Below are 12,218 nucleotides of genomic sequence, written 5' to 3' on the forward strand. Positions count from 1 at the left end.
AGGTGGGGCAGGGGGCACTGGGAGCACTGTGAGGGCCTGCGAGGGCGCTGTGGGGGAACTGGGGGCAACTGGGAGGTACTGGGAGAGAACAGGCAGGATCTATGGAGGAACTGGGAGGGATTGGGAGGGAACTGGGAGGGTCTATAGGGGAACTGGGAGGGACTGGGAGGATCTGTGGGGGAATTGGGAGGGATTGGGAGGGTCAGTGGAGGAACTGGGAGGGATTGAAATTATACTGGGAGGGTCTATAGGGGAACTGGGAGGGACTGGGAGGATCTGTGGGGGAACTGGGATGATACTGGGAGGGTCTATGGGGGCACTGGGAGAGACTGGGATGATGCTGGGACAGTCTATGGGGTAACTGTGAGGGACTGGAATGATACTGGGGGAGGGTACTGAATGAATCCTAGGGGAATACTGGGATTTACTGAGCAGTACTGGAGGGGGGGGAGGAGGGGATGTGTGTGTGTGTTTGTTTGTGTGATGGTATACTGGTGAAGTATGGTGGGGCTGTGGGGGGGTGCTGGGACATACTGGGGTCGTCGTTGTGTCCTAGACCAGGATCAGAGCCCCCCTGAGTCCACACTGTCATTCCCTGACTTGGAGACTACAGAAAGAGGTGGGACTGGACACTGGGAGCACTGGAAGGAACTGAAGGGTGTCTGGGGGAACTGGGAGGGGCTGGGCTGATACTGGGATGTTCTTTGGGGGAACTGGAGGGACTGGGAGAGATGGAGGGGTACTGGAGGGCACTGGGGGGGGCTGGGGCACTGGGTGGTGCTGGGGTGGGGTAAAGGGCAGGCAGTATGATGCACTGGGGAAACTGAGCTGAAGGAACTGGGAGCAATGAGGAGGGAACTGGGACCACCAAGGAGGAACATGGGATGGAGATGGAGACATCTAGGAGGAACTGGGAGCTTTGGGAAGTAATTGGGAGCATTGGAGAACAACAGGAGATGATGAGACCACCAAGGATGGACTTTGGATGGGGCTGACTGGGAGGACTGGGAGCACTGGGAAGGAACTGTAGATGATGGGCCACCAATGATGGACTTGGGATGGAGCCAGTTGGGAGAACTGGGAGCATTGGAGAGAAACTAGGAACACTGGGGAGGAATGGAGGCGTTGGGTTAATCAGGAGGAACTGGGAGATCTGGAGAAGAACAGGGGATGATGGAATCACCAAGGAAGGAGTCGGGATGGGGTCAGCTGGGAGGAACTTGCAGCACTGGAAATATCTAAGACCTCCTGCCCCACCCAGCCCATCCAGTGCCACCATGCCTGACGTGGAGATGGCTGAATTTGGGGAGGCTGCCCCCTATCTTCGCAAGTCGGAGAAGGAGAAATTGGCCGCCCAGACTCGCCCCTTCGACCTGAAGAAGGACATCTTTGTCCCTGATGAGAAGGAGGAATTTGTCAAGGCCACCATTATCAGCCGTGAGGGCTCCAAGATCACTGCTGAGACTGAGAATGGCAAGGTGGGGGGACCCCAGCCACACCTAGGACACCAGGACCTCAAAATAGTATCTCCATTCCACATAGGACACATAGAACCCAACCTGACTTCTCTAGAACCCAAGAAACATCTATACCCCAACATCCCTTCTCCAGGACTCATTGGATGCTCAGACTGCAAAGCATCCTTTCGAGAACCTAGGAGATATCTAGACCCTGACACACCTTCCCCAGCACCCATTGGACACCTAGACTCCATTCCACCTCCTCCATCACCCAAGGGATACCCAGACTCAAAATCATCTTCTCTGTCACTTCAGGGACACCTAGACCTTTTCTACCTCCCAAGGGAAGACCCAGATGCACAGCTCCCAGCCCTGTGGGAGGGGACAACTGGGGCAATTCCTTGCCCTGTTCTCTGACCCCATGGTGTTCTTCTTGCCTTGAGCAGACAGTGACAGTCAAGGAGGACGAGATCATGCAGCAGAACCCCCCCAAGTTTGACAAGATCGAGGACATGGCCATGCTGACCTTCCTACATGAGCCTGCCGTCCTCTATAACCTCAAGGAGCGCTACGCCTCTTGGATGATCTATGTGAGTTGGGAGCCCATGAGGTTCTCCAGGTCCACCTGGAATTTGGACTACCCCTCTCCAGACCCCTTGGACCACATAGACGCAAGATATCTCTTCTCTAGATCTCATGGGCCACCCAGAACAGGGATGTCCCTTCTTCACGCCCCTTGAGCCACCCAGGCCCAAGATTTCCTAGAACCCTTGGCCCACCCAAAACCAGGATGTCCTTTCCCCAGATTCCACAGGCCACCCAGAATTGGGATGTCCTCTCTCCAGACCTCTTGGGTCACCCAGGCATAAGATGTCCCATCTCCAGATCACATGGGCCACCCAAACCCAAAATATTCCTTCTCCAGACTCCTTGGGCCACCTAGATGCAAGATGTCCCTTCTGCAGACCCCTTGGACCACCTGGTGAGGTGGCATTTCCTAAATCTCACCCACTTGCCCCTTTCTCCAGACCTACTCAGGGCTTTTCTGCGTGACTGTCAACCCCTACAAGTGGTTGCCTGTCTACAATGCTGAGGTGGTGGCTGCCTACCGGGGCAAGAAGCGGAGTGAAGCTCCACCCCATATCTTCTCCATCTCTGACAATGCCTACCAGAACATGTTGACAGGTAGGGGCATCCTGCAGGGACCCTGTAACCATATCCCCTGATCCTTTTTGGGGAACAGGAGATTTGGGGTAGATGTGGGACAGAGCCAAGGTGGGCTTCAGAACCTCATGCTTCTTCTCATCTCACCAGATCGGGAGAACCAGTCCATCCTCATCACGTGAGTCACCTCATCTCTAAACATTGTCTTAGCCCCACTCACAGATAAGATCTCCCCGCCTGGCATATAGCCCCTCCCCTTTCTCCCCTGAAACCATGCTCACTGGCATGGCCAACCCTCTCACCACCTGGACTTGTCTGTGGAGGTCCATTGTCCATCTAGTGCAAGTCCCACTCCCTCCTCAGTGAGTCTCCACCTCTAACACCATAGCCCTGCCTCTCAGCACCCATCCCTTGTTTTCCTTTGCTGCCCCCAGCGGAGAATCCGGGGCGGGGAAGACAGTGAACACCAAGAGGGTCATTCAGTACTTTGCTGTCATTGCTGCCATTGGTGACCGTGGCAAGAAGGAGACGGGGTCCCCAGGCAAGGTGAGGGCACTGGGTGAGGGATGATACCCTGAAGTCTGGCTAACATTCTGCCACCTGTCTATAAAACCAACCACCGAAGCAACCACCCAACAATCCAACCATCCAACCAACCATATATCCAACCTTTCATTCATCTGTCCCACATACATCCATTCAACTAACCATCCCTCCACCCACATGTTGCATCAACCCACTTCCCTTTCCATCAACCCAACAGCCTATGCAAACCTTCAGAGACTCCTGCATCCTCCCATCCATCCACCTCTCCATCCCCTGCCCTTCACTATGACAGCCCCCCAACATTGTCCCACCCCACCAGGGCACCCTGGAGGACCAGATCATCCAGGCCAACCCCGCCTTGGAAGCCTTTGGCAATGCCAAAACTGTTCGCAATGACAACTCATCCCGATTTGTGAGTGTTTGGGGCAGGGTCTATGGGTTGGGGTCTTCTGGGAGAAGGTGGCCATCTCCACCTTCTGTCACTGCTTTCCCAGGGGAAGTTCATCCGGATCCATTTTGGGGCCACTGGGAAATTGGCATCAGCTGACATTGAGACCTGTGAGTAGGCTGATGGCTCCATGAGAGGACATCTACTTGTCCATCACCATTCCTCCATCCACCCCTCCATCTACATGTCCATCCTTCTCATTCTACCACCCATCTAACCTTCCATCTCCTCAAGTCTCCATCCATCCATCCATCTCACCCTCTATTTCCTTGTCCGTTCATCTACTCAACCTCCACTCATCTTCTCTCCATCCTAACGCCAGACCTCCTGGAGAAGTCCCGTGTCATCTTCCAGCTGAAGGCTGAAAGAAACTACCATATTTACTACCAGATCCTCTCCAATAAGAAGCCAGAGCTGTTGGGTGAGCCATGCTTCCAACCCACCTATGGATACCTGGCCCCACACCCTTTCTGCAGGATTCCTCCCTGTCCCAACCCCATCTTCTCCTTGCAGACATGATGCTGGTGACCAACAACCCCTATGATTACGCATTCATCTCCCAAGGAGAGACCACAGTGCCATCCATTGATGATGCAGAGGAGCTCCTGGCCACAGATGTGAGATGGGAGGCCATCAGGCAGAGTGCATGGGTCCACGTGGGATGGAGAAGACCTTGACACACGTTTTTGCTCCACAGAGTGCTTTTGATGTCCTGGGCTTCACCCAAGAGGAGAAGAACTCCATCTACAAGCTCACAGGTGCCATCATGCACTTCGGCAACATGAAGTTCAAGCAGAAGCAACGGGAGGAGCAGGCAGAACCAGATGGCACTGAAGGTTGGGTCCAAACAAGGTTGCGTTGGAAGTTGGGGTGAAACCCATGGTCCTTCCAGGTTCATGTTTTTAATTCTGCATCCTCAGAGGCGGACAAGTCAGCTTACCTAATGGGGCTGAACTCGGCTGATCTTCTCAAGGGGTTGTGCCACCCTCGGGTCAAGGTGGGCAATGAGTATGTCACCAAGGGGCAGAATGTCCAGCAGGTGAGTAGGACATCCCCAAAACCTCCTTCTTTTGGGGTGGCATGGTGCCATCTCTGGCAAGGAGGACAATGAGAGCCCCCTCTCACTGGTGGGATGTCCCTCTTCCAGGTGAGTTATGCTGTTGGGGCCTTGGCCAAGGCAGTTTATGAGAAGATGTTCAACTGGATGGTGACCAGGATCAACAACTCACTGGAAACCAAGCAGCCGCGGCAGTACTTCATTGGTGTGCTGGACATCGCCGGCTTTGAGATCTTTGATGTGAGCCTTGGTTGACCCAGTTGTGTTGACTCCACTGGGTGTTAAGTTAACCCTAATGGATGGTCAGGTGCCCATGTTTTCATTGGGAGTTTCGTTGAGCCAGCTGAGTCTCAGGTTGGCCCCACTGATCTTATTAGGTGTTCTATTGACCCCACTGATCACCTCCTCCCTCCTCCTCCAGTTCAACAGCTTTGAACAGCTCTGCATCAACTTCACCAATGAGAAGCTGCAGCAGTTCTTCAACCACCACATGTTCGTCCTGGAGCAGGAGGAGTACAAGAAAGAGGGGATTGAGTGGGAGTTCATTGACTTTGGCATGGACCTCCAGGCCTGCATCGACCTCATCGAGAAGGTATCATCTCCACCAGGGCCTTGTGAGGGTTGAGGGGGCTGCTGGGGAAGGGCCCTTCCAATTGGAGCTTGACAGGGACCTCAAAGTTGGCCAGTTGGGTTGTGCTCGGTGTTCACTATGTCCAACAAGGTCTTCTCCTCCTCAGCCCATGGGGATCATGTCCATCCTGGAGGAGGAGTGCATGTTTCCCAAGGCCACAGACATGACTTTCAAGGCCAAGCTCTATGATAATCACCTGGGCAAGTCGGCCAACTTTGGGAAGCCCCGAAACATCAAGGGGAAGCAAGAGGCCCACTTCGCTGTCATCCACTATGCTGGCACGGTGGACTACAATATCAATGGGTGGCTGCAGAAGAACAAGGACCCCCTCAATGAGACAGTGGTGGGGCTCTACCAGAAATCAGCCCTGAAGCTCTTGGCCAACCTTTTTGCTAACTACGCTGGGGCTGATGCACGTAAGTGATACCCCCTTCCTGAGCATCTGGGATTCTCCCCACTCAGTCCCTGAACTGTCTCATCCTTTCTATTTCTCCAACAGCTGTGGAGAAGGGGAAAGGAACAAAGAAGAAAGGTTCTTCCTTCCAGACTGTTTCTGCTGTGCACCGGGTGAGAGCCCAGGGGTTATTGGTAGACCCCAGAGTGTGTGGGGGTGGAAAATGTGTCATAGGGCAGGTGCTGACCCTTGGTGGGACAGTTCGGAAGTGGTTTTCACTCCCTTCATCATCACCTCCTCCATTCTGCAGGAGAACCTCAACAAGCTGATGACGAACCTGCGGTCTACCCACCCTCACTTTGTTCGCTGCATCATCCCCAATGAGACCAAGTCTCCTGGTGAGCCAAACCCTGAGGGTTGATCCAGAGGCCAGTGGTGGTCCCTGGCCAAAGGTGGTGGTGAGGAGCGGTGTTGTGGGGCAGGCCTTGACTCACCAGTCATCATGACCCACCAGGTGTGATGAACAATCCCCTGGTGATGCACCAGCTCCGCTGCAACGGGGTGCTGGAGGGCATCCGCATCTGCCGCAAGGGCTTCCCCAACCGCATCCTATCCTCTATGTTCCGCCAGCGGTAGGCACAGAGGAGAAGATGTGGGGAGGGAGTGGACGACCCCACTGGGCCTGATCTCAGGGTTTTCCTGTCCTCTCTGGCCACCAGGTACCGCATCCTGAACCCTGCTGCCATCCCTGAGGGGCAGTTCATCGACAGCCGCAAGGGCGCTGAGAAGCTCCTGGGATCCCTTGATATTGACCACAACCAGTACAAATTTGGACACACCAAGGTGAGATCACACGGTCACTGTTTCCTGTGGTCCCACCATCCATAAGGTTGACCAGGCTGACTCCATAGTCCCACCATCTACTTGTCTACTTGCCCATCTGAGTTCCCTCCATCCACCCCACCTCCCATCCTTCCACCAAGCCTCCAGATTCCATCAGCACTTATCTTCATCTCTCCTCAAAGGTCTTCTTCAAGGCTGGGCTGCTGGGGTTGCTTGAGGAGATGCGGGATGAGCGCCTGGCCAGGATCATGACCCGCCTCCAGGCCCAAGTCCGTGGTTTCCTATCCCGTCAGGAGTTCAAGAAGATCCTGGAGCGCAGGTGGGTGGTAAGGTGGAGATGGTGCTGGGTCCATGTTGAGTGGAAGCCCCTGGTGACCCACACCTTGCTGTGCCTTCTCCAGGGACTCACTGCTGGTGATCCAGTGGAACATCAGGGCCTTCATGGGGGTGAAGAACTGGCCTTGGATGAAGCTCTACTTCAAGATCAAGCCCTTGTTGAAGAGTGCTGAGACAGAGAAGGAGATGCAGGTAGGACAGGGCCATGGGTGGCAGAGGTGAGTGGGAGGATGGAGAGAAGAAGGGGTATGTGGTGACATGGAGGAAGAGATGAGAATTACAGGGAACCTTCATGCTTCCTGCAGAACATGAAAGAAGAGTTTGGGCGTCTGAAGGAGGCCCTGGAGAAGTCAGAGGCCCGGCGGAAGGAGCTGGAGGAAAAGATGGTCTCCATGCTGCAGGAGAAGAATGACCTTCAGCTCCAAGTGCAGGCTGTGAGTGATAGAGATGTCCCTGCCCCTCCCTCCTTTTTCCTTCACCCTCTCACTCACCTTGCCCCTTCTAGGAGCAAGACAACCTTGCTGATGCTGAGGAGCGCTGTGACCAGCTGATCAAGAACAAGATCCAGCTGGAGGCCAAGGTGAAGGAGATGACAGAGCGGATGGAGGATGAAGAGGAGATGAATGCAGAGCTGACAGCCAAGAAGAGGAAGCTGGAGGATGAGTGCTCGGAGCTGAAGAAAGACATTGATGACCTGGAGTTGTCTTTGGCCAAAGTGGAAAAGGAGAAACATGCCACCGAGAACAAGGTGAGGATGGGGAGAAGTGTTGAACTCAAACTGTGGGGACTTGAGTTGACTCAAGCAAATGTTAATAGATTTTGAGAAGACCCAAGGCTGGTTGGATTGGGTTGCCAAGACCCAAGGCTGTTTGTGTTGACAAAATTCGAGTCTGGTTGGGTTGTGTTATAAAGACCTAAATCCGCTTGGGTTGTGAAAAGCCAGTGCTGGTTGGATTGCATCACCAAGACCCAAGGCTGGTTGTTTTCTCCTGTGTCTCCTGACATAGGCCCAGCTTGACCAAGAGCAAGAAAAACCTCCTGTTGCTTGTTCTACATCTGGTACAAAGCTGGAGGCCTGATATTTCTCCTCCTGCAGGTCAAGAACCTCACAGAGGAGATGGCTGGGTTGGATGAGATAATTGTCAAGCTAACAAAGGAGAAGAAGGCCCTGCAAGAATCTCACCAGCAAGCACTGGATGACCTGCAGGCAGAGGAAGACAAAGTCAACACCTTGACAAAGGCCAAAGTCAAGCTGGAACAGCAAGTGGATGACGTGAGTGTGGGCCAGTCCCACCATGGGCACATAGCTGGTCCCTTGGGGTGTGAAGTTCCTGCTAGGCTGGGTGTTTTGAGGGGGCTGATGGGTGTGTCTCTGCCTCACTTGCAGCTGGAGAGCTCACTGGAGCAGGAAAAGAAGGTACGAATGGACCTGGAACGAGCCAAAAGGAAGCTGGAAGGTGACTTGAAGCTGGCTCAGGAGAATATCATGGACCTGGAGAATGACAAGCAGCAATTGGATGAAAGGCTGAAAAAGTAGGGGCCCACCCACCTGCTTGCCCTTTGCCCATAATGCCCTTCTCTGCTGAGCACCCAGTAGAATGACTGCCTGGCATTTCCCCCTCCACCCAGGAAAGACTTTGAGCTCAATGCTCTCAATGCCAGAATTGAGGATGAGCAAGCAATCGCAGCCCAGCTCCAGAAGAAGCTCAAAGAGCTTCAGGTGAGATGGATTTCAGCCTGGGGCACAACTAGGATGCAGAACTGGTCGTCCTCATTTTCTTCTTCACACTTTTTGAAGAAGGACTCAAACCAGCATGCTACTCGCCTGATGGGTGAAGCCCATGGCATGTCCCTTGACCTATAACCACCTTGTGATTTATTGCCTTGAAATGACTCATGGGCTCCTGGGCAGGTTGGCTTTGGGGTGGGTTGAGCTGAAGCAATGGGTCTGGAGAACTCAAGGTAGTGGGATCATCTGAGCTGAACAGATCATCTGGGTTGGATCATGTTAACTCTGATTGTCTTTAGAGAAGGCTGTGCTGAGCTGTTTAATCCAGGCAGCTCCAGGGTTGTTTGAGCTGAATGTCATCAAGACCAGTTGAGTTGAAGAATCTCAAGGTGACTTGAGAAGGTGCAATGTCTTCAGAAAAGGTCGGTTGATCTGAAGAGCTCAGATTTTGGCTGGGTTGAAGAGAACTGGATGGGGACAGGATTGGTTGAGTTGAAGGGTCTCCAGCTGTCCAGGTTGAGCTGAAGAGTCAATGAGTGGTTGGGTTGACTTGAATTGACTTAAAGATTCTCCAGCTCTATTTGTTGAGTGGAGGAGCTGGTGGAACAAAGTCTGATAACATGATCTCCATCCCTGGAATACAGGCACGGATTGAGGAGCTGGAGGAGGAGCTGGAGGCAGAGCGGACGGGCAGGGCCAAGGTGGAAAAGCTGCGCTCAGACCTGTCACGGGAACTGGAGGAGATCAGTGAGCGGCTGGAGGAGGCGGGTGGTGCCACGTCAGTGCAGATTGAGCTCAACAAGAAGCGTGAGGCAGAGTTCCAGAAGATGCGGCGGGACCTGGAGGAGGCCACACTGCAGCACGAGGCCACGGCCGCTGCGCTGCGCAAGAAGCACGCTGACAGTGTGGCTGAGCTCAGTGAGCAGATCGACAACCTGCAGCGCGTGAAGCAGAAGCTGGAGAAGGAGAAGAGTGAGCTCAAGCTGGAGCTGGATGATGTTGGCTCCAACATGGAGCAGCTTATCAAGGCCAAGGTAGGTCTCTAACCATGAAGGGACAACTCTTCTATTGACCTCTAAAGGTTCCCTTTCATCTTCCTGCACTTCCCATCTCCAGGCCAACCTAGAGAAGATGTGCCGCACCATGGAAGATCAGATGAATGAACACCGGACCAAGTCCGAAGAGGCTCAACGCATGGTCAATGACCTCACCACTCAACGAGCCAAGCTCCAGACGGAGAATGGTGAGGGGCTTGATCTTCCATAACCCAATTGCCTATCTCTTCCCAGTGGGGTGGCTTTGGGGTCTGTCCAGGTCTGTCTGACTATCCATCACTCCACCCCACAGGTGAGCTTTCCAGGCAGCTGGAGGAGAAGGAAGCCTTCATCAACCAGATGACACGAGGGAAACTCACCTATGCCCAGCAGCTGGAAGACCTCAAGAGGCAGCTAGAGGAAGAGGCCAAGGTTGGACTTCGGTGGGGAGGTTGGGTGGGGCTGAAAGACACCTCCAGTATAAAGGGTGGTGTTGATTTGGGACTGAGAGGTGCAGTGTGAGCCTGACCTCACAGCAGGAGAAAATGAATTGAGGGTCCTCAGGAAGTTCAGTAGGGTTGGTGAGTCTCAAGGAGGTTAGGTTGGGTTGGGTTGGTTGGTAGCAAGGCTGTTGCCTGGGTTGGTCTACAAATTGGATTGGTTTACAAAATGTCTGGTTGGCTTGGGGTAATAAAAATCCGCTCTTGCTGAGTTGGATAATCCCAAGATGGCTCAAATTGATGTGGACCCAACAGTCTAACTTCTCCTCACCACTCATCCTCTTCTCTCCACCCCCAGGCCAAGAACGCACTGGCCCATGCCCTCCAGTCAGCCCGGCATGACTGCGACCTGCTGCGGGAGCAGTATGAGGAGGAGACGGAGGCCAAGGCTGAGCTCCAGCGCTCACTCTCCAAGGCCAACTCTGAGGTGGCACAGTGGAGGACCAAGTATGAGACAGATGCCATCCAGCGCACTGAGGAGCTGGAGGAGGCCAAGTGAGTCATCTCCCCATGGAGGGAGCCTCTATGGGGCTGGGAAGAGAGGAGACCCTTCCACTGTAGAAGGATCTGGAGAAGGTAGAGGGACCTGGAGATGGCATAGGAGATCCAGAGCAGAGCCTTAGCCAACCAGTGGGTGGAAGAAGGTTTGTGTAGCCCACTTGGTTCATGAGTCACTGCAACCAGGGTGTCCCCCGGGACAGGAAGAAGCTGGCTCAGCGTTTGCAGGAGGCTGAGGAGGCAGTGGAGGCGGTCAATGCCAAGTGTTCCTCCTTGGAGAAGACCAAGCACCGGCTGGAAGATCTCATGGCTGACCTGGAGCGGTCAAATGCAGCGGCTGCTGCCTTGGACAAGAAGCAGAGGAACTTTGACAAGGTTTGGAGGACCAAGAAATACTGGAAAGAGAAGGGTGGGAAGGAGGTGGAGAGATGTGGTGGGTCCCAGCTATCAAAGAAAGCAGGAGAAGAAGCCCAGAGGAAAGATGGATAACTATCAAGGGCTAAGTTTCAGCAGAGCTTCAAGCCCCCACAAGGAGAGTGTTGGGGAGAGGAGGATGATGAAAAGAGGGCTATTCGTGGGCAAAGGAGTTACTGAGCAGGTGCTGTCCCCATAGATCTTGTCTGAATGGAAACAGAAGTTTGAGGAGTCACAGATGGAGTTGGAGGCATCACAGAAGGAGGCTAGATCCCTCAGCACTGAGCTCTTCAAGCTGAAGAATGCCTACGAGGAGTCGCTTGATCACCTGGAGACCTTAAAGAGGGAGAACAAGAACCTCCAAGGTGAGAACAAGGTCCTTCCCCTATACACCTCATTGTTTTCCACCACCTACCACTGTGAGGGTCTGATGGGATCTCATCTGGGCAGAGGAAATTTCGGACCTCACGGAGCAGCTGGGTGGCAGCCACAAGACCATACATGAGCTGGAGAAGGTCCGGAAGCAGCTGGATGCTGAGAAACTGGAGCTCCAAGCTGCACTAGAGGAGGCTGAGGTGAGACAAGTCACAACCCCATGAATCCCTATGTTTTCCTGGTCTTCTCTGTGGACCACAGTTTTCCCTCTGTCCCCACAGGCCTCTCTGGAGCATGAGGAGGGGAAGATCTTGAGGGCGCAGCTGGAGTTCAACCAGGTCAAGGCAGACTATGAGCGCAAGCTGGCTGAGAAGGACGAGGAGATGGAGCAGGCCAAGCGCAACCACCTGAGGGTGGTGGACTCGCTGCAGACATCGCTGGATGCTGAGACTCGGAGCCGCAATGAGGCCCTGAGGCTGAAGAAGAAGATGGAGGGTGACCTCAATGAGATGGAGATCCAGCTCAGCCATGCAAACCGCATGGCTGCTGAGGCCCAGAAGCAAGTCAAGACATTGCAGGGCTATCTCAAGGTACCCAAAAGACTTTTGTCTGATAAGAATGTTGAGGTGTAATAAGGTCCCACCACCCCCAGTGCAAGTTAAGTTGAACAACTCCAGCCCCTTCCCTACGAGCCCCACTCACCCTCTTCCCTCACGCTACTTTGTAGGACACCCAGCTACAGTTGGATGACATGGTGCGGGTCAACGAGGACCTGAAGGAGAACATTGC

At 53.8% G+C, this 12,218-nt stretch overlaps 1 protein-coding gene across 1 annotated transcript; it reads left to right on the plus strand.

Annotated features, from left to right (window-relative positions):
• Positions 1–564: 564 nt before the first annotated feature.
• Positions 565–12,213, plus strand: LOC103800317 (myosin-7; the record flags this gene model as incomplete). Its single annotated transcript, XM_009072696.1, has 35 exons — positions 565–622; positions 1,264–1,478; positions 1,907–2,050; positions 2,489–2,645; positions 2,775–2,802; positions 3,059–3,170; positions 3,490–3,582; positions 3,665–3,728; positions 3,941–4,039; positions 4,132–4,235; positions 4,316–4,454; positions 4,539–4,657; positions 4,766–4,915; positions 5,097–5,267; positions 5,413–5,722; positions 5,806–5,873; positions 6,011–6,098; positions 6,215–6,332; positions 6,420–6,543; positions 6,726–6,862; positions 6,945–7,071; positions 7,185–7,313; positions 7,385–7,627; positions 7,976–8,152; positions 8,267–8,412; positions 8,509–8,599; positions 9,253–9,642; positions 9,725–9,851; positions 9,956–10,074; positions 10,441–10,637; positions 10,844–11,015; positions 11,254–11,419; positions 11,505–11,629; positions 11,711–12,019; positions 12,157–12,213. Coding segments are annotated over exons 2-35 (5,001 nt in total), but the record flags the coding sequence as incomplete, so codon positions are not given.
• Positions 12,214–12,218: the final 5 nt, after the last annotated feature.

The sequence above is a fragment of the Acanthisitta chloris genome, unplaced genomic scaffold (genome assembly GCF_000695815.1).
Source record: "Acanthisitta chloris isolate BGI_N310 unplaced genomic scaffold, ASM69581v1 scaffold16040, whole genome shotgun sequence".
Lineage (NCBI taxonomy): Eukaryota > Metazoa > Chordata > Aves > Passeriformes > Acanthisittidae > Acanthisitta > Acanthisitta chloris.